The sequence below is a fragment of the Pelecanus crispus genome, chromosome W (genome assembly GCF_030463565.1).
Source record: "Pelecanus crispus isolate bPelCri1 chromosome W, bPelCri1.pri, whole genome shotgun sequence".
Classification (NCBI taxonomy): Eukaryota; Metazoa; Chordata; class Aves; order Pelecaniformes; family Pelecanidae; genus Pelecanus; species Pelecanus crispus.
In genome coordinates, this window is record NC_134675.1 from 16711110 (window position 1) to 16733687 (window position 22578).

Below are 22578 nucleotides of genomic sequence, written 5' to 3' on the forward strand. Positions count from 1 at the left end.
TGTTCAGTGGTTCAGTGGGCTTGGTTTAGCATGTTTTGGGATATTTTTGGTTCAGTGGTTTGAGGTGCTGGGTTTGGTGTTTTTTGTTTTGGCACATTTTCATTTCAGTGTGTTTGGGGTTGTTTTGGGGGGCTTTTTGGTGTGGCTTTGTTTTGTCATGGATTGGGGTTTTTTTGGTTGAATGGTTCAGGGGGGTGGGTTTGGCACACTTCTGGCATAGTTTTGGGGGCCTTTTTGGTTTGGTGGTAGAGGGGGCTGGATTTGGCATGTTTTGGGGGGTTAATATTGGGTTTAGGGGTTTTGAAGGGTTGGGGCTTGGGTTTTTTGTTCTGGTGGTTGGGGGCGAGGTTTGGCATGTTTTGTTTTGGTACGTCTTGGGGTCTTTTTTGGTTCAGTAGTTCAGGGGCTAGGTTTGGCACATTTTTGTTTTGGCCAAGTTTTTTTTTTTTTGTGCAGTTTTTGGGGTTTTAGTACAAATTTGGGAGGTTTTCAGGGTTTTTCATGAGTTTTAGAGGTTTTTTTATGGTTCGATGGCTCAGAGGACTTGTTTTGGCACTTTTTACTTTTGACATGGTTTGGGATTTTTTTGTGGGTTACGTGGTTGAGGGAGATAGCTTTGGCACATTTTTCTTTTGGTGTGCTCTGGGGTTTTTTTTGGTTCAGTGGTTGGGGGGGCTAGGTTTGGTATGATTTTGGTTTGGCACATTTTGGGGGATTTCTGGTTTGCTTGTTGAATGGAGCAGGGTTTGGCATGTAGTTTTGGTGTGTTTTGGGACATTTCTTGGTTGGGGAGGCTGGTGTTAGTGTGTTCTTCATTTGGTGCATTTTGGGGGGCTAGGTTTGGCATGTTTTTCATTTGGCACGTTTTAGGTGTTTTGGGTTTTTTTAATGTTCGGTGCACTGGGTGGCTAGGTTTAGCACGTTTTTTAATTTGGCGTGTTTTGGGAGATTTTTCCGGGGTTCGGGGGGCTGGGTTGGTGCACTTTTTCATGTAGTGCATTTTGGGGCAGGAGGTTGCCTTCTCAGTGTTCGAGGGGCTGGGTTTGGCACGTCTTTTCATGTGGCACGTTTTAGAAAGGAGTTGCCTTCTCGAGGTTCAGGAGGCTGGGTTTGGCGCTTTTTTCATGTGGCTTGTTGGGGGTGGGGGGGGTGTTCTTCCCAAAGTTTGGGGTGCTGGATTTGGCATGCTTTCTCATGTGGCACATTTTGAGGAGAGGTGTTACCTTCTCAGGGTTTGGGGGACTGGATTTGGCATGCTTTTTCACATGGCACATTTTGGGGAGTGTGGTTGTCTCCTCAGGGTTCGGCAGGGGCTGGGTTTGGTGCATCTTTTTATGCGGCATGTTTTGGGGGAGGTTGCCTACTCAGGATTCGGGGGGCTGAGGTTGGCATCTTTATTCATGACAAGTTTTTGTTTTGGGGGTGGGGGTGTTACCTTCTCAGTGTCCAAGGGGCTGGGTTTGGAGCATCTTTTTGTGTGACATGTTTTGGGGAGAGGGATTCATTTTCAGGATACCGAGGACTGGGTTTGGTGTGTTGTTTAGTGTGGCACATTTTGGGGGGGGGGGCTTGCCTCCTTGGGGTTTGGGGGGCTAGGTGTGGCTAGTCTTTTCATTTGCCACATTTTTTTTTACCCATTTCAGTGATTCAGGGTGCTGGTTTTGGCATGCTTTTTATTCTGGCATGTTTTGGGGTGGGACGTTGCCTTCTCAGGGTTTGGTGGGCTTGGTTTGTCACACTTTTTCATTTGGCACATCTGGGGGGGTACCATCTTGGGGTTTGGGGGGCTGGGGTTGGTGTGCTTTTTCCCGTGGCTCATTTTGGGGCGGGAGGTTGCCTTCTCAGGGTTCGGGGGGCTGGGGTTGGCACACTTTTTCATGCGATACATTTTCAGTGGTGGGGTTGCCATCTAAGGGTTCAATGGGCTAGGACTGGTGCTTTTTTGTGTGGCTTGATTTGGTTGTAGTGGGGGTTCCTTCCTGGATTTTGGGGGGCTATATTTGGTGCGCTTTCTTGTATGGTGCATTTTGGATAGGGGTTGCTTTCTAGGGGGTTTGGGGAACTTGGTTTGGCACACTATTTATGTGACATGTTTTGGGATGGAAGGTTGCCTTCACGGGGTTTGGGGGGGGGGGGGGGGGGGGCTGGGCTTGGCACACCTTTTCGCGTGGCATGTTTTGGGGGAGTTGCCTTCCTGTGGTTCAGAGAGCAGGGTTTCGTGCACTTTTTTGTGTGGTGCATTTTGGGGCAGGAGATTGCCTTCTCAGGATTTGGGGGGCTATATTTGGAGCATCTTTTCCTGTGGCGCATTTTTGGGAGCGGTTGCCTTCTCGGGGTTTGAGGAGCTGAGGCTAGTGTGCTTTTTCCTGTGGCACATTTTGAAGAGGAAGGTTGCCTCCTTGTCGTTCGGGGGACTGGATTTGGCACGCTTTCTCATGTGGAACATTTTTGGGCACAAGTTTGCCTTCTTGGGGTTCAGGGGTCTGCGTTTGTTGCACTTTTTCATGTATAGAATCATAGAATCTTTTAGGTTGGAAAAGACCTTTAAGATCATCCAGTCCAACCATTAACCTACACTACCAAATCCACACTAAACAAATCAAGGGTAGACTAGACTAAACCATGTCCCAGAGTGCCACGTCTACCCATCTTCTGAACACTTCCAGGGATGGTGACTCCACCACCTCTCTGGGCAGCCTGTTCCAATGCTTGACTACCCTTTCCATGAAGAAATTCTTCCTAATATCCATTCTAAACCTCCCCTGGCGCAGCTTGAGCCCATTTCCTCTCGTCCTATCGCTAGCTACTTGGGAGAAGAGACCAACACCCACCTGACTACAACCTCCTTTCAGGGAGTTGTAGAGAGCGATAAGGTCTCCCCTCAGCCTCCTCTTCTCCAGGCTAAACAACCCCAGTTCCCTCAGCCACTCCTCATAAGGCCTGTGCTCCAGACCCTTCTCCAGCTTCGTTGCCCTTCTCTGGACACGCTCCAGCACCTCAATGTCCTTCTTCTAGTGAGGGGCCCAAACCTGGACACAGTATTCCAGGTGCAGCCTCACCAGTGCCGAGTACAGGGGGACAATCACCTCCCTGCTCCTGCTGGCCACACTAGTCCTGATACAAGCCAGGATGCTGTTGGCCTTCTTGGCCACCTGGGCACACTGCTGGCTCATGTTCAGCCAGCTGTCAACCAACACCCCCAGGTCCTTTTCCGCCAGGCAGCTTTCCAGCCACTCTTCCCCAAGCCTGTAGCGCTGCATGGGGTTGTTGTGACCCAAGTGCAGGACCCGGCACTTGCCCTTGTTGAACCTCATACAGTTGGCCTCGGCCCATCGGTCCAGCCTGTCCAGGTCCCTCTGCAGGGCCATCCTACCCTCCAGCAGATCGACACTCCCACCCAACAACATCTGCAAACTTCCTGAGGTTGCACTCAATCCCCTCATCCAGATCATTGATAAAGATATTAAACAAGGCTGGCCCCAAAACAGAGCCCTAGGGAACACCACTCGTGACCAGCCACCAACTGGACTTAACTCCATTCACCACTACTCTCTGGGCTCGGCCACCCAACCAGTTTTTTACCCAGCGAAGACTACGCCCGTCCAAGCCATGAGCTGCCAGCTTCCCAAGGAGAATATTATGGGAGACGGTGTCAAAAGCTTTGCTAAAGTCCAGGTAAATGACATCCACAGCCTTTCCATCATCTACCAGGCGGGTCACCAGGTCATAAAAGGAGATCAGGTTGGTCAAGCAGGACCTGCCTTTCATAAACCCATGCTGACTGGGCCTGATCCCCTGGTTGACCTGCACTTGCCTGTTGAGTTCACTCAATATGAACCTCTCCATAATCTTTCCCGGCACCGAGGTCAGGCTGACAGGCCTGTAGTTCCCCGGGTCCTCCTTCCGGCCCTTCTTGTAGATGGGCGTCACATTGGCAAGCCTCCAGTCATCAGGGACCTCCCCTGTTAACCAGGACTGCTGAGAGATGATGGAAAGTGGCTTGGCAAGCTCCTCTGCCAGCTCCCTCAATACTCTCGGGTGGATCCCATCTGGCCCCATAGACTTGTGAGTGTCCAGGTGGCGTAGCAGGTCATTAACTGCTTCCTCCTGGACTATGAGGGCTCCACTCTGCTCCCCATCCCTGTCTTCCAGCTCAGGGGCCTGAGTACCCTGGGGATGACTGGTCTGGCTGTTAAACACAGAGGCAAAGAAGGCATTAAATACCTCAGCCTTTTCCTTGTCCTCGGTGACAATGTTCCCCCACACAAACACACCCCGCATCCAGCAAAGGATGGAGATCCTCCTTGGCTCTCCTTTTATTGTTGATGTACTTATAAAAACATTTTTTATTATCTTTTACAACAGTGGCCAGATTGAGTTCTTGCTGGGCTTTTGCTTTTCTAATTTCCTCCCTGCATGACCTAACAAGATCCCTGTACTCTTCCTGAGTTGCCCACCCCCTCTTCCAAAGGTGGTAGACTCTCCTTTTTTCCCTGAGTCCCAGCAAAAGCTCCCTATTCAGCCAGGCTGGTCGTCTTCCCCCGCCGGCTAGTCTTATTCAACACGGGGAGAGCCCGCTCCTGTGCCCTTAAGACTTCCTTCTTGAAGAAGGCCCAGCCTTCCTGGACCCCTTTGCCCTTCAGGACTGCCTCCCAAGGGACTTTCCAAACCCGCGTCCTGAATAGGCCAAAGTCTGCCCTCCGGAAGTCCATGGTAACAGTTTTGCTGCCCCTCCTCTTTACATCGCCAAGAATCGAGAACTCTATCATATCGTGGTCACTAAGCCCAGGACGGCCTCCGACCACGACATCTCCCACAAGCCCTTCTCTTTTGGTAAACAACAGGTCAAGCGAGGCACCTCCCCTGGTAGGCTCACTTACCAGCTGCGTCAGGAACTTATCCTCCACACACTCTAGGGACTTCCTAGACTGTTGCCTCTCTGCTGTGTTGTATTTCCAGCAGATGTCCGGCAAGTTGAAGTCCCCCACAAGAACAAGGGCTGGCGATTCTAAGACTTCTGCCAGCTGCTTATAGAATGCTTCATCTACCTCTACATCCTGGCTGGGTGGTCTATAGCAGACTCCCAACAGGACATCCACCTTGCTGGCCTTCCCCCTCATCCTTACCCATAAGCACTCGACCTTGTCATCGCCACTGTTGAAGTCTATAGTGAAAACACTCCCTAACATACAGAGCCACCCCACCGCCTCTCCTTCCATGCCTATCCCTTCTGAAGAGCTTATAGCCATCCAGTGCAGCACTCCAGTCATGAGAGTCATCCCACCACGTTTCTGTGATGGCGACTATGTTATAGCCATCCTGCTGCACAAGGGCTTCCAGCTCCTCCTGTTTGTTGCCCATGCTGCGTACATTGGTGTACATGCACTTGAGATGGGCTATCGATTTCGCCCCCAACGTTGCCATGCCACCCCTGGGCTCCTCACTAGCGAGCCCGTTTATATCCCCTTCCCCCTTCAAACCTAGTTTAAAGCCCTCTCAATGAGTCCTGCCAACTCATGGGCAAGAATCATTTTCCCCTTTGGAGACAGCTGATCTCCATCAGCCACCAGCAGGCCCGGTGCCATGTAAACTTCCCCATGATCGAAAAACCCAAAATTCCACCAATGGCACCAGCCTCTGAGCCACCTATTAATCAGGTGAGTTTTCCCATTCCTTTCAGCATTCTTCCCTGCCACTGACGAGATTGAGGAAAACACTACCTGTGCTCCCGAGCCTGTGACCAATCGCCCCAGTGCCCTGAAGTCCCTCTTCATTGCTTTAGGACTTCTCTCTGTAATCTCATCACTGCCAACCTGTACAACCAGCAACGGGTAATAATCGGAGGGCCTTACGAGGTCCGGGAGTTTCCTAGTAATGTCCCTAACCCGGGCCCCAGGGAGGTAGCAGACTTCCCTGTGGGATGGGTCCAGACGGCAGATTGGGCTCTCAGTTCCCCACAGGAGGGAATCACCCACCACACTTACCCTCCTTTTTTTCTTAACAGGGGCAGTCGTAATCCATGGGGCTGACTGACTGTGGGGCCATTGGTTGTGTTCTTGGGGTTCAGGGGGCTAGTCTTGGGTGCACTTTTTCATGTGGCACGTTTTTGGGCTGGAGGTTACCTTCTTGGGGTTCCAGGGGCTGGGTTTGGCATGCTTTTTCCTGCGGTGTGTTTTGTGGGGTGAGAGTGCCGCCTTGGTGTTTGAGAGGCTGAGGTTGGCATCTTTTCTTATGGTGTGTTTTAGGGAGAGGTGTTGCCTTTTTTGTTTTCGGGGGGCTGGGTGTGTCTTTTCGTGAGGCGCGTGTTGGGGGGTTTGCCTTCTTGGAGTTCGGAGGGCAGGGTTTGGCGTACTTCTTCACGTGGCGCACTTTTTCACGTGGTGCATTTCTGGGCAGGAGGTTGCCTTCTTGGGGTTTGGGGGGCTACATTTAGAGCGCTTTTTCCTGTTGCATGTTTTTTCGGGGGGGGGGTGGTGTTTTAAGGGTTCAGTGGGCTGGGGTTGGCACACTTTTTTGTGTGACACGTTCTGAGGGTGAGCAGCGTACCTTCCTGAGATTTTGGGAGGCGCATTTTACTGCACTTTTTTGTGTAGTGTGTTATGGTGCAGGTGGTTGCCTTCTTGGGGTTTGGAGGGGGTGGGTTTGGCATGCTTTTTCCTGTGGGGAGTTTTGTGGGGGTTGCTCTCTCAGAGTTCAGGGTGCTGGGGTTGGCACATCTTTTTGTGTGGCACGTTCTAGGGGTGAGGGTACCTTTTTGGGGTTGGGGGGGTTGGGCTTGGCACTTTTTGTGTAGTGTGTTTTGTGGAGAGCCAGAGCATTTCTTTCATGGTGCTTTCTGGGGTTGTTGCCTTGAGGTTTGAGGGGCTGGGTTTGGAGCATCTTTTCGCATGACATGTTTTGGGGAGAGGGTTTGATGTTCAGGGTTTGGAGGGCTTTGGTACGGGTTTTTTTTTAGTGTGGTGCATTTTGATGGGGGTACCTTCTTGGGGTTCGGGGTCTTGGGGTGGCGTGCTTTTTCATGTTGCATATTTAGGGGGCGGAATGCCAACACAAGGATGGGGAGGCGAAAGAGGTGGGAGTGGCACGCTTTTTCATATGGCACAGTTTGGGGAGAGTGTTTGCCTTCTTGGGGTTGAAGGGGCTGGGGTGTGTGTGATTTTTCCATGTGGTGCATTTTGGGAAGTGTAGTTGCCTCCTCAGGGTTCAGGGTTTGGTGTGGTTTTTTGTGTGGTGTGTTTTGAAGGGGTTGCCTTCTCCCAGTTTGGGGGGCTCGGGTTGGAGCATTTTTCTTTCAGCTCATTTTGGGGATTTTCTGGTTCTGTGGTTGCGTTTTGTGCTTTTGTGTTTAGAGGGGTGGGTTTACTGGGTTGGGGGGTATACTGGGTGGGTCTAAGTTTTGGGGGGGCTTTTTACAGGAGATTAGGATGTTTTGTTGGGGTTTTGGCAGGGTTGAGGTGTTTTGGGCAGGAGGGGTTGGGGCAGTTGTAATTTGTGGGTTTAGGTATGATTTACCGGTTTTGGGAGTTCTGAAGTTCTTGGGAAGCAGGGGTTGGATTTGGGGGTTCATGTGGTGGTTGTGGGTGTTTTATTAGATTTGGGGGGGTGGGCTTTTGAGGGGATTGGGTTTGTGGCTTTGGAGGGTTTTTTTTTTTTTGCATTTGGGACTACTTGTTTTTTTTTGCGGGGGGGGGGGGGGGGGGTGTCCAGGGTTTTGGGGTGGTTTTGGGTGTGGGGGCTTCTGGGGTTTGGGATGTTGTGCATGGTTGGGGCTTTTGGAGGGAACGTGAGCATTTGGTGGGGTGTAAGTTTCAGGGTTTCTTGTATTTAGGGGTTTAGGGTTTTTAGTATGGGGTGGGTTTTGGGGGGGGTTCTATGGATTAGAGGGTTTCAGGTTTGGGGTTTTTTTGAGGGGTTGGGGGTTCGTTTTTTTTTTTGTTTTGGGGGCAGGGAGCTTTTAGGGTGCGGGCGTTTTTGATGTTTTGGAGGGTTGTCAGCGCGTAGATGCCCGGCCGTTGGCGGGCTGTCATCCCTCTGCAGCTGGCTCCGCCCCCCATCCCACCCCTCGGGGACCGTTAAGGGCGGCTCGCCTCTTTCCCCCCCCCCCATGCGGTTGGGCGCGCCGTGGTGTCATCGGAAGTGACTTCACTTCAAGTGGCCGGGAGGAGCTAGACGCTGAGAATAGGGAAGGAGTGCTCGGCGCATCGCTCTTTAACTTTGCGTCTCTGCCCTTCCGTAGTGAGGCATCTTACCACCCCACCGACTCCGGGCTGCACGCACAGGGGCAGCGGAGTTCACCCCATCGCGCCCGGCTGCTTGGCCTGTCCCGGCCACACTCACCTTGAGGTGGCTGCCGCTGCTATTGCTGCCTGGGCTATCCGCCTCCTCTTCTTCCCCGCTGCAGGCTCTCGCTGGCCCCCCACAGGGCTGTTGGACGAATGAAGGGGCGGCGGAGCCACCCGGGCTAAAAGGTCACATTGTGGGCGTTCTCCCCCCAGCGCCAGGGGTAAACCATGAAGTCGCTGAAGCCAGGACTGATGGGGACGGGGCGGGGGGGAGTGCTGGCTCCTCACCTCTCCCTCGGGAGAACGGTTTGATCGAGGTGGTTTTGATAACGGAAACCAGGACACGCTTCGGGGAGTCCTGGCAAAAAGTCACCGGGAGACCCGGCGGTGGCCTCTCCACCATCGCTACCCTGTCACAGACACCAGCGCAGAAAAGGGAAGAGAGAGTGGGGAAGCTCCACAACGGTTCAGCTCCCCTTTCCCAGTCTACGTCCCAGGGCGGGGAAGGCATAGAAATCCTGCAACCACCACCACTTGTCACCCCCCAGGTCTGCTTTAGCTGTTCATCGCCAGAGACGGCGGCTCCTCTCGGGGCCTCACCCCCCTTTCCCAGCTACCACCGTCACAAAATCTGCGACAGCTACAGTCTCCCCACACCTTTCTGAAGCGGCGCTGGTCCCCGCTTGTCCCAGTCCTGGTGACTCCTGAGGAAGAGCTACTGTTGCATAACCCAGACCAAACCCGAGATTTTCCCGCGTTACTTTTCGCGCCCGGGCGTAACCAATCACCGAACCAGACGCTGACGTCACGGAGTAACAGTTCCCGCTCACCAACCACTTTGACCCGTGGGTGGGGACAGAGCGGAACTCGGCTTCGCTTCTGCCGCTCTATTGGCCAGGCGCCAGGCCGACTGGTAGAATTCGAAACTGACTGCTGGTGGACTGCTGGGGGTGTTTTGCCTCACTATAACTCATTTCCTCTGAGGAGGCACAGCCTGGCTGTTGATTGGCCAGCCACGGCGAGCGGGGGAGGGCTTGTTCGTCCGCTCTAGCTTGGCGCGCGTTTTTGTTTCGCCGTTTGGGCGCTTGGTGGACGAGCTTTGGCGCACCTGGCTCTGGACACGGCGTGTCACGTGTGGGGTTTAAAGGGTCGGCCACCGCTCGGGTATTTGGTGCTTGCTTCATGCAGAAGAGATGCTAGAAAGCGCCCGGAAGGCGCTGAGATTTCATTGCATGTGTGGATTTGTGCCCTATCGCAAGGAAAAGTCTCCTTCTGTCGCAACTCCGTCTCTAGAGGCGGGGAGTAGCTGAGGATTGCGCATAGCAACGGGAGGAGCGGAGGGGAAGTCGCCACCGGACGTGCTACTGCCGTCACCCAGATGTGTTTAGGGCAGGAGACCCGGAACAGGCGCTGTGGAGGCTGCGGCAGTGTGGTCATTGCGGCACGCGGTGGCCGTTGTGGGGCGCTGCAGCGGCAAGCGCGTGGTCGCGCCCTGTGAGGAGACAGAGCAGGGAGCTTGGAGCTGCTGGTGGGCTCCTGCGGGTTGCTGCCTCCCTGCGGTATCGGGATATCGCTGGGGGGGGGGGGGGTGTCCAGAGTGTATGGAGAAATGCCTGTTTCGGTACAAGACCCTAACACTGATAAGCCACGCTGAGTCGGCAGCTCTGCTCCTCCACGCACACATTTAAAATAATCTACAGCTCTGTCCAATTGCTTGATCATGCACTAACAGGAAGTCCAATGAGTCTAATGCTGTTTTGTGATGGTTGGCATGAAAGGTGAGGTGCTAACAGCAATATAACTTGCTTAGAAGTATGAACATTGCCTGAGACTATGAGCTTTTACCTCAGCGTTGATGTGACCTGAAGACCCAACCTAAGCCGGCTCTTACTGGCTGAGAACACCCCATACAGACAATAAAACAATAGGAGATTTGCCTTTCAAAAAAAACCCAGGCATATAACCATAGCCATCTACACCACCTGCATGGGACAAGCACATACTGATTACACAAGCAATACTAACTGATTAGTCCACCCTGTAACATGAGTGATTTGATTAGGCTGCGCAACTGTATTTTAACATATATAAACCGTGCTTTCCTCTGTATCGGGGTCCTCCATGCGTTAGGCTGAGGCAATGATATGTGCATAGCTAATATGAGAGAATAAATTCCCTTGGTAATTCTATGCTAAGCGTCCTTATCTTCATCCTTGGCTGGCAAAGAACTGACTTTTACATTGGTCATACACAGTCCATACAGAACTCTTATAAGCTTCTAGCTAGACAGCCTGACCTATACCACCAACATGTTACCACTGAGTAACTATGGCACCATTCACAAAAGTTTACGAAATCAATAGGAGTTATGTGCCAAATAATTATACAGATCTAGCTCCAGATTGTCACTGCTTTATGAGCTCTAACCAGTCTGTATGAGTCAGAAAGTTTGAGGTTTATCTAGTATGTTTTATCCAAAGTTTCTAAAAGTTATTAATTTTAGTATTTAATAATTACTGTTAAAAAAAAAACAGTAAACTGGGATTCGTATCAGCTTTTATTTGATCCACATGAGTAAAAGACATACAGCTGAACAATGAAAGATTTGGTGATAAAGAGGAATAATTTGAAAATATGGTGGCATACATTGATTTGGCTTTTTTTTTGTAAAATCCTGAAAGATAGGTTGTATGTTTGATTTTTAAATCTCAAAAGTAACCACAGTGCCTCATTTACTAAATCCTTAAGAAATACTGGAAATTAGGAAAGCTTTGGCTTTATCAGATACAGCAGTACTTAATTTATTAATTTATTAATAATTTTAATTTTATTAATTTATTTGGCATTTGGTTCAGGCCTTTAACATGAAGATAACTAGTACTAGTAAAGTAATATTCTACTTGAGCCCAGCTACTGAATGCTCCAGAAGGAAGGAAACAGAATGAGATAATCATGCCCATAATGAAGATTAATTGCCATCCCTTCCTGTGAAGGCAATGGAAGAATAGTAGTTAATATGTAGGACACCAATACAGAGGAACAATAAGAAATATTTCTATAAATATATTCACAACAAAAGGAGGGCTAAGGAGAATCTCCATCCTTTATTGGATGTGGGGGGAAACATAGTAACAAAGGCAGAGGAAAAGGCTGAGATACTTAATGCCACCTTTGCCTCAGTCTTTAATAGTCAGACCAATTGTTCTCTGGGTCCCAGCCCCCTGAGCTCTAAGACAGGGATGGGGAGCAGAACGAAGCCCCCATAATCCAAGGGGAAATGGTTAGTGACCTGCTACACCACTTAGACACACACAAGTCTATGAGGCCAGATGGGATCCACCCAAGGGTGCTGAGAGAGCTGGCGGAAGTGTTCACCAAGCCACTCTCCATCATTTATCAGCAGTCCTGGCTAACCGGGGAGATCCCAGTTGACTGGAAGCTAGCAAATGTAACACCCATCTACAAGAAGGGCTGGAAGGAGGATCTGGGGAACTACAGGCCTGTCAGCCTGACCTCGGTGCCAGGGAAGGTTATAGAGCAGATCATCCTGAGTGCCATCACATGGCATGTACAGGGCAACCAGGCCCAGTCAGCATGGGTTTATGAAAGGCAGGTCCTGCTTGACTAACCTGATCTCCTATGACAAGGTGACCCGCTTAGTGGATGAGGGAAAGGCTGTGGATGTTGTCTACCTGGACTTTAGTTATGCCTTTGACACCATCCCCCACAGCATTCGCCTGGAAAAACTGGCTGCTCATGGCTTGGACGGACGTACTCTTCGATGGGTAAAAAACTGGCTGGATGGCCGAGCCCAGAGAATTGTGGTGAATGGAGTTAAATCCAGTTGGTGGCCAGTCACAAGTGGTGTTCCCCAGGGCTCAGTATTGGTGCCAGTTGTTTTTAATATCTTTTTCAATGAGCTGGATGAGGGGATCGAGTGCATCCTCAGGAAGTTTGCAGATGACACCAAGTTGGGTGGGAATGTTGATCTGCTCGAGGGTAGGAAGCCTCTACAGAGGGATCTGGACAGGCTGGATTGATGGGCCAAGGCCAACTGTATGAGATTCAACAAGGCCAAGTGCTGGGTCCTGCACTTGGGTCACAACAACCCCATGCAACGCTACAGGCTTGGGGAAGAGTGGCTGGAAAGCTGCCTGGCCGAAAAGGACCTGGGGGTGTTGGTTGATAGCCGGCTGAATATGAGCCGGCAGTGTGCCCAGGTGGCCAAGAAGGCCAACAGCATCCTGGCTTCTATCGGAAATAGTGTGGCGAGCAGGACTAGGGAAGTGATCATCCCCCTGTACTTGGCACTGGTGAGACTGCACCTGGAATACCATGTTTAGTTTTGGGCCCCTCACTACAAGAAAGACATTGGGGTGCTGGAGCACATTCAAAGAAGAGCAACAAAGCTGATGAGGGGCCTAGAGAATCTTATGAGGAGTGGCTGAGGGAACTGGGGTTGTTTAGTCTGGAGAAAAGGAGGCTGAGGGGAGACCTTTTCGCTCTCTACAACTGCCTGAAAGGAGGTTCTAACAAGGTGGGTGTCGGTCTCTTTTCCCAAGTAACAAGCGATAGGTTGAGAGGAAACGGCCTCAAGTTGCGCCAAGGGAGGTTTAGATTGGATATTAGGAGAAATGTCTTCACTGAAAGGGTTGTCAAGCACTGGAACAGGCTGCCCAGGGAAGTGGTTGAGTCCCCTTCCCTGGAGGTATTTAAAAGATGTGTTGATGTGGTGCTTAGGGACATGATTTAGTGGTGGACTTCGCAGTGCTAGGTTTATGGTTGGCCTCAATGATCTTAAGGGTCTTTTCCAACCTAAGTGATTCTATGCGTCTATTATTCTAATATAAGTTGATCCATCTTCAGTGATGTAGCTCTTTATTGCTCAGCCTTCATGCAGTCAATTGAGTTCAGTTGTGTTATATTGCTGGAAAAATGTATGTAATAACTAGATCCACTAAGTGACAGTGTTACACTCTCTACCTGTTTAGGTGTCCAGTCCCAGAATGGACCTTGAGTCCTGCAGTAGGTTTGGGAGGTTTCTGCTCAGGGCAGGAGACATTTAGACACTTGAGAATGAGATTCATGTTGAAGTGGGTGAAAGAGTGGCTGTAGGAAATGTCAAGGATGGGATGCCACTCACTGGTAATTAAATGACTCGCTGTAAAGGTCAGAGGAATGTCAGCCTCCATTCGGGTTTCACTGTCTCCTGTAATTAGGAACCTTTGACCTTTAAAAAAGAATGAAGCAGGAGGTCATTTGGTAAAGATGCCATATTCCAAATCTATACATACTTAGGAAGCTGGGTCTTCTCTACTTGTGTGGGGCTGCTGTTCTGTGCACCTGCAGAAAGAACCTGGATGGAGGAGTGTACTGGGTCTGGCTGGGTTGGAGCTCCTTTTCTTCATAGTACCTTGTATGGAGTTCCATTTTAGATTTGTGATTAAAATAGTGTTGATAACACACCAATGTTTTAGCTATTACTGAACATTGCTTGCACAGTGTCAAGGCTTTCTGTTTCTCACTGTCCCTGCAGCAAGTAGGCCGGGGGTGGGCAAGAAGTTACGAGGGGACACAGCCAGGACAGCTAAACCAAACTGACCAAAGGCATATTCCATGCCATATAACGTCACACTCAGCAATAAAACTGGGAGGGTAGTCTTTCCAAAGTAGCTGTTGCTCGGAGACTGTTTGGGCATCAGTCTGATGGTGGGAGGTGGTGAGTGATTGCCTTTGCATCACTTGTTGTTTTTCCTCTCTTTCCTTCACTTATTCAACTGTCTTTATCTCGACCCATGAGTTTCTTGCCTTTGCTCTTCTGATTCTTTCCTCCATCTCGCTGGGATGGGGAGTGAGTGAGTGGCTGGTAGGTGCTTAGTTGCTGGCTGGGGTCAACCCACCACAGTCCTTTTTGGTGCCAAATGTGGGGCTTGAGGGGTTCAAGAGAATGATAGATTTCATTGGAGTGTGCTAGACTGAATTTATAGGTGTTATACCTGTTTAGCTGTTACTTGGCAGGTTGTTACTTGCTGTTGCTGGTCATGATGTTGACTTGTTTCCTCTCAATACTGGTTTATTTGTTCTCGTCTGCTCCATGGCGTGCTCCCTCTGTTGCTGTACATCAAAATCCAGGGCTTGTTAATGGCTGCTTTCAATTTTTGCTCTTTGCTGTGTTGTTTATCGCTTTGTTTTGCTTTGCCTGGGAGAGCTATGATAAAGGCACTGGCCTTGAGCCTAATCTGGTATTTGGGCCCTACATTGCTGCTGTCCCAGTACTCCAGGAATCGTCTCATGGAAACAATTAACAATTACACCTTTCTCCTCTGGCATCTTCCCACAATGATGCACATGGCTTGGAGGCCCATTCGATGCTACACCACCTGGGGTTCCCACCATCTAAAGGGACGTAAGATTATCTATACTATTCTCTCCTTATAGTGTTAGCTCTAATAAATAGCATTTTAAATGATACCTTACAGAGTCTGAGTGCCTTTCTTGCTGGGATCATAATGGACCAGCACCTCCGGGTGACAAACGATTGCCTGGCACATCAGACCCACAGGAATATAAGGCTCTGGTTGACACTAGTGCACAGTGTACCCTAATGCCACCTGGGTATAGCATTGAACAGGCCTCCAATCCACACACAGCACACTGGGCAGACCCTGTCCATAGAAGAGATTCTCTCATTTTGGTCATTCAAGCTATTTAAAGGATTTTCTTACAATAAAACAACTCTATTCATCATTTCCACTGTCAAACAGAAAGGATGTTCACCTCTTGCTGCACTCCTAGATAAAGGCAAGGACACGCAGGCAGTCTAATCGTTGATACCAAGTGGGAGCTGCCCGCAGGCTTCTCCGCTACAATTAGTTGGCTGTTTATCCTGCGGCCAAGGGATTTGTGCAGCATAACACAGGCCTGAAGTCCATGCTGTATGTACAGGATACCATGGCACAGCATAGGCCTGGGCCTAAGTAGGTTAACTGTTATGTGGATCACTAACCCCTCGATGTACAATGGTCTCCTGGTCAGGATCAATACATTCTGGTCTGAGCATTCGTTACCTGACTCCTGTAATTGCAAACCAGAAGTCCCTTCATCAGGATCAGGAGGAGAGGTGTCCTCAGCCCTTCTGTTGCCTCTGGGGAATTGCTTGATAGAAACCAGAGCAGTAATCTTCCTGGATGAACCCATTTTAGCTGCTGTTTTTCCCTGCAATTCATGTACACAGGCTTCCAGGTCTGAGGTAGGTGCACTGTCCCACTTCCTCACGTCCATAGTCACGTAGATGGAACCACAGGGTGGCATGTAGTGTGCACCCACAGTTCCCTTTCATTTGAGCAGGGAAAGGCTGACTCTGTATGGCACTCTTCATAGCCAAGACACTGGTGTGGTGGGTTGACCTTGGCTGGCTGCCAGGTGCCCACCAAGCCGCTCTTATCACCCCCCTTCCTCAACTGAACATGAGGAGAAAATATGAGGAAGGCTCATGGGTAGAGATAAGGACAGGGAGATCACTCACCAATTACCATCACGGGCAAACCAGACTTGACTTGGGGAAATTAATTTAATCTATTGCCAATTAAACAGAGCAGGATAATGAGAAATAAGAATAAATCTAAAAACACCTTCCCCCCACCCCTCCCTTCTTCCTGGGGTCAACTTCACTCCCGACTTCTCTACCTCCTCCCCCCGAGCAGCGCAGGGGGATGGGGAATGGGGGTTGTGGTCAGTTCATAATGCTTCTTCTCTGCCACTCCTTCCTCCTCATGCTCTTCCCCTGCTCCAGCATGGGGTCCCTCCCACGGGAACTTCTCCAACGTGAGTCCTTCCCCTGGGCTGCAGTTCTCCAAGAACCAGCATGGGTCCTTTCTACGGGGTGCAGTCCTTCAGGAACAGACTGCTCCAGCATGAGCCCCCTGTGGGGTCACAGGTCCTGCCAGAAAACATGCTCTAGCGTGGGCTCCTCTTCACAGGGTGCAGCTTCCTTCAAGGCACATCCACCTGCTCCAGTGTGGGGTCCTCTACGGGCTGCTGCACCATGGACCTCCATTGGGCTGCAGGGGAACAGCCTGCCTCACCATGGTCTTCACCATGGGCTGCAGGGGAATCTCTGCTCTGGTGCCTGGAGCACCTCTTCCCCCTCCTTCTTCACTGACCTTGGTGTCTGCATATTTGTTCCTCTCACATTTTCTCACTCCTCTCTCCCAGCTGCTGTTGTGCAGCAGTTTTTTCCCCATTCTTAAATATGTTATCACAGAGGTAACACCAGCTTTGCTGATTGGCTCAGCTTTGACCAGTGGCAGGTCTGTCTTGGAGACAGCTGGAACTGGCTCTGTCCAACATGGAGGCAGCTTCTAGCAGCTTCTCACAGAAGCCACCCCTGCAGCCCCCCCGCTACCAAAACCTTGCCACATAAACCCAATACAATCTTGACCCACAGGTTTTTTTCACCTTAGTTTTTCCCCCTGTCCTGCTGAGGAGGGGGAATGAGAGTGGCTTGGTGGGCACCTGGCATCCAGCCAAGGTTAACCCACCACAAGAGGGGAATAATTTGACAGACTAGTTCTGTAGAGGTGTTGCAATGAAAGAGGCATTTGGAAGTAGAAATGATACAAAACCATATAATGAACCTTCTCATCAGACTGTTTTCCTTAACTATTTCATAGTTTAATGAAACAGTGGGAACAGGGGAAGCTGTAGTGTTGAGACCTCCAAATCTCTACTTGTGTCTTTGGTTACAGAAGAGACTGAAAATATATTTTTGGTATATACTTCTCTAAAATAGAAAAAATTCTTCTCCTCCTTTAAAACCCCATTCTTCTTGGTGGTGGTGGTGGTGGAGGAAATCCCCTTAGCAATGCAAAATACTTCAGATGATTTCTAGAGTTCCCCAAATCTGTGTAACCCTTTCTAGGAAGTGTTCCAACTATGGTCATTCTGCCTTAAGGCAGACAAGTAATAGTGAATAATAGTTAAGTTTGTCAGAGAATACTATTTGTTTTCTTGCCAGTTTGAGCTGAATGGCACTTATAAAAAAAAAAAAACAAACCTGAAAATACATCTTGAATAGCACACATATTGTATATACCTCTCTAACTTAAGAGAGCCTGCATTTTAAGACAATACTATTTTCCCAAAGAAATAAAAGTAAATTGCAACTTTTGAAAGGTTCAGTAATGAAATGGAACTAGGGTCATATGGATCATGCATATAAATTTTAGACGACTTATCTCTAGCCTCCCTCTATAACATCAGATTTGAGCTCTTTGCCTAGTTTGAACATGGTGTTCTTGTATACTGCTAGTCTGGGGAGCTTGAGATAAAGCCTAGGACCCAATTTATACTGGAATGCTGGAAAACTGGATTACTCTCTAGAGTATTTGTAAACAGGCACCTCTGCCTATCTCTGCTCATGGCAAATCTAATGCCTTCTTTTGAGGTAATGGGGCTCAAGGAGAACCCATAGTCAAATACTCAGCTCTATTACGTTAGTTTCTTAAGTGTGTGGGTGTTGGTTTTGTTTCCTCAAATAGATATTCCTTGTGTGTCTTTATACTGTATTCTTCGCACACACACAAAAATAATACTATATTATAATTTAGGCTGGTTTTTAGATTGTTTCATTCTTCCATCAAATAAGCATGGTACATATTTTGTTCATTTAAAGGTTATGTAGCCCATGATGTAAGGGTATGTGCAAGGAAAGTGTCTGCTACTTTATGGGTATCTGGTCAAAGGAGCCATAAACAAGAGCATACAGAGAGAAACCTGACCAACACATGATAGGAACAAACCTGGTAAGTCGCACTATTTGGTAAGGATATGTAGAGTTCGAGAATGTTTATTCTTTCAGTTGGGAGGAAAAAGAAAGGAAGGGAGACAAACACACAGAGACATAAAACCTGACCAATTAACCTTAACAAAGACAATAACCAGAAACAAACCTGGTCAGTCACACTAATTGATGGGCTACCAAGAAACTGCAGGCAAATGGGAATTTGCAAGTGATAAGGATGTAACCCTGAGGGTCAAAGATGTTGGAAGGGGGGTCGGTGGGACTATTCCAGCTGATGAGGCAATGTGCAGGGGAAGGGGGAGCAAGGAGAAACAAAGTAGTGGAGGGGTAGACAGAAAGGGGTATAAACGGGTTCGGTCAAGTGTAAAATGGGGCCAGTCAGTACGCTGGTGCTGGCTGCTGTGGGGGCACCGAGTATCTGTATCTTCTCCAAACCTGGGGGGGTGCGTGTGTATTCGCCAGAAAACTTCAAGCTGGACTAGCCAGCAAGTAGCAGGGGGGCCTCAGGTCCAGGCAGGTGTATCAGGCAGGCAAGGGTCTGTGCTGGTATGCCCAGGGGGACCTGTGAGTGTGGAATGGCTATGGGACGAGTGAGTGTGTGTTTGCTAGTGAGCATCAAGCTGGACTAGCCAGCGAGTAGGGGACCTGTGAAATGGGTAAGAGAGCCTGGGATCCTGGCAGGGATACCAGGTGGACAGAACAGGCTATGCCAGTACTCAAGGGATCTGCGAATGTGTGTGTGATTGTGCATTTAAAAGCAATAATGCCTCTGCAAGAGTAATAGTCCATGTAGACAATTCTGGTTCTTTGGCCTTGATAGTGCATATGACATCTCTCCAGGCATAAGGTCATGGGAGGCCGGGTAGATGACTATCATTGTCATTGTCTTGCTGGCTTGTGCCACTGGAGTGAGCCCTTTTCTTGCCTATAGAAGATTCAAATCTCTGAGCTGCTGCTGGTCCTGGTCCCACTTCTGTAAGTTTGGGTGATCCACCTCAGTGGTCCACTCTGTGGGTAGGTCTGTGTTGATAGCTAAGTCACATCATAATGTCAAAGGCCAAGTTAAGTTCACTTCTTGATTATTGATAGTCAGTTTCAGATCCATATCATTTGCGGTGTCAGTCCCTACCATTTGAGGTTGGTGCTACCCTCCCAACACACCCATTCATTTACAGTGGTCTATTGTCTGGGCCTTACCAGGGTTATATGCTGAAGTTCAGGGTGCTGTTGTGGCCACCCTTTCCATAAGTTTCCCAGTCCAACCCAAAAGCCCACAACAGAAGGATCATCTGAGAGACCAGGCAAGGTAGCCAGCTTTTTAATCTTCTCTGTATCCAAGGCAGCTACAACAAAGGCCCGCCAGTACCCTTTTGGGTCCTTCAGGTACCCCCTCCTGAGGTAGTCTATGCCAAGGATACACAGAGCCTTCGGGCCAATTACGATAGGATGCTTTTGCCATTTGTCCTCTGTTAAGCTCACCTCAGACTCCATCACAGACAACAGCTGGGATTCCTTGTTGTAGCTTGCTGAGCGTCAAAGAACAGCAGATGCCAATTGCTACCTGGTACTGGCGGGCCTTTGTTGTAAAAGCTGAGCAGATTAAACAGGAGATAGCTCACGAGGTAGCTCTTGGTCCTGTCTGTACAGGACCAGCTGTGCAAAATGTGCTCTACACGGCAGCTGGGGAGCATGGCCTCACCTGGAGTCTCTGGCAGAAAACACCAGGAGAAACCCAAGGTTAACCTCTAGGGTTTTGTAGCTGGGGGTCTGTTGTGGTTTAATCTAGTAGGCAGCTAAACACCACACAGCCATTTTACTCACTCCCCCCCATCCCCAGTGGGATGGGGGAGAGAATAGGAAAAAAAAAAGTAGAATTAGTGGGTTGAGATAAAGACAGTTTAATAGGACAGAAAAGGAAAGGATAATAATACTAATACTACTAATAATATACAAAAGTGATGCACAATGCAATTGCTCCCCAACCGCCGACTGATACCCAGCCAGTTCCCAAGCAGCGATCGCTGCCCCCCGGCCAACTCCCCCCAGTTTATATACTGAGCATGACATCATATGGTATGGAATAGCCCTTTGGTCAGTTTGGATCAACTATTCTGGCTGTGCCCCCTCCCAGCTTCTTGTGCACCTGGCAGAGCATGGGAAGCTGACAAGTTCTTGACTAGCATAAGCAGTACTTAGCAACAACTAAAACATCAGTGTGTTATCAACATTCTTCTCCTACTAAATCCAAAACACAGCACTATGCCAGCTACTAGGAAGAAAACTAACTCTATCCCAGCCAAAACCAGGACAGAGTCTTGAGTGTCAGAAACCCACTACACCCCGACTGAAAAAGCGATACTAGCAGCATATGAGGGAGTTTGAGCTGCTTCAGAAGTTGTTGGTACAGAAGCACAGCTCCTCTTGGCACTGCGATTGCCTGTGCTACACTGGATGTTCAGAGGAAACATCCCCTCTACACATCATGCAACCGACACTAAGAAAGAGGGTAAGTAAGTGGGTAGCATTGATTACGCAACGAGCTTGACTGGGGAAGCCCAGCTGCCCAGGAATCCTGGAAGAGATCATGGACTGGCCATTCAACAACAGGCCCGCATTTTCCTTGTTCAACCTTTTATTAGTAATGTAGTGGTAGAAACTCTTCTTGTTGCTCTTGATGGTCCTCTAGTTGAGCTTTGGCTTTCCTGACACCATCCCTAATGCTTGGGCAGTGTTTCTTTATTCCTCCTTTGTAGCCTGTCTGTACTGGTTTTGGCTGGGATAGAGTTCATTTTCTTCATGGTAGCTTGTATGATGCTATGTTTTGGATTTGTGATGAAAACAGTGTTGATAACACAGGGATGTTTTAGTTATTGCTGAACAGTGCTGACACAGCACCAAGGCTGCCTTTGTTTTCTCACACTTCTCAGTGAGTAGGCTGGGGGTGCACAAGAAGTTGGGAGGGGGCATAGGTGGGACAGCTGACCCTAACCTACCAAAGGGATATTTCATACCATATGATGTCGTGCTCAGTGATAAAAGCAGCAGGGAAGACGGAGGAAGGGGGGACATGTGAAATTATGGCATTTGTCTTCCCAAGTAACCATTACGCATGATGAAGCCCTGCTTTTCTGGAAATGACTAAACACCTGCCTGCTGATGGGAAGTAGTGAATGGATTCCTTATTTTGCTTTGCTTGCGTGCACAGCTTTTGCTTTACTTATTAAAATATCTTTATCTCAACTTGCAAGTTTTCGCACTTTTGCCCTTCCATTTGTCTTTCCCATCCCACTCAGTGGGGAGTGAGTGAGTGGCTGTGTGGTGCTTAGCTGCTGGCTGGCATTAAATACGGCACCTGTCCTTGCTTTCACCTACTCGATGCCCTCTTTTTGCATTGGAGCTCTACCATGAGTTCCCTGCTTAGCCAAGCTGGTCTTCTGGTACATCTACTTGTCTTCCTGAGTATTGGGATGGACGGTAGTTTTCCTTGGACAATGATGTCCTTAGAGACCTCCCAGCTTTCTTGAGCTCCTTTGCCCTTCAGCACTACCTACCACCTACCAGTTTCCTGAATAAGCCAAAATCTCCTCTTCTGAAGTCCAGGGCCTGTACTCTGCTCCTTGCTTTCCTCATTACCCTCAGGAGCTTCAACTCTGCTAGTTCATGGACACTGCAGCCAAGGCTTCCATTTATTATCACATCCCCAACCCATTCCAAGCACCAAGTTCCCCCCCCCCAAGGTCCATTTCCCTCTTCAACCAAGGCTTTGTTCCTAACCATGCCTCGTGTGCTGATTTTGGATCAGGAACCTGCAGACTACACCAGATATTAGAAAGTGGTGGGTTGCTGCCAATGCCATCATGCCAAGAATGGGTGCTGATATGGTGACACCAGGATGCTTCATCTGTCTGTCCAAGTTTTTCCTTGACATCCTGGAAAGCACCTCACCTCTACCCCAATCACTTTGGAAGGAAGTATTATCCTTTGGGTTGAGAACCGGAGAGAATCTAAAAGTGCAGCTTTTAAGACCATTCCATAAAGTCTGTGTGTGACTCTCCTCTACTATCAATAACGCAGTGAGATACTCCCCTTTAGGTAGGAACTAAGGTTCTTTGAGCAATCTGCCCCCTCCAGTATATTGCGTACCTGTGTGTTCAGTCCTGAAAAGGGTTACAGAAAAGGCCTAAGAACTTGTTTTGTCATCTTTTAGGAAAAATAAGGTTGTCAACTGCTAGCTAATGCTTACATTAACTCCTAACCTGTAATCAGTGACTGGATTTGTTCTTTATCAGTTTTTCATGCTCCAACCATGTCCTGGCCAATGGCAGGGACACTTATGATTGAACCAACAGAGTCTGAATAGAAGGCAGAGCTGGACAGATTCTGTCATGCAATGATCGATATTCAGCAGGAAATTGCTAAAACAGAGGAAGACAGGATGGACCCTGATTAACCCACTGAAGTTAAGAATTATGTTCAGGTCTTGGATAATATCTT

General features: G+C 49.0%; 1 protein-coding gene across 1 annotated transcript in view; it reads right to left on the minus strand.

The window, feature by feature from the left end:
- The window catches only part of LOC142596533 (zinc finger protein 367-like), a 29227-nt gene extending 20542 nt beyond the window's left edge, over positions 1-8685 (minus strand). The window contains 3 exon segments of the mRNA XM_075725685.1: positions 8338-8466; positions 8468-8542; positions 8545-8685. Coding sequence (XP_075581800.1) covers positions 8338-8466; positions 8468-8542; positions 8545-8685 — 345 coding nt within the window.
- Positions 8686-22578: the final 13893 nt, after the last annotated feature.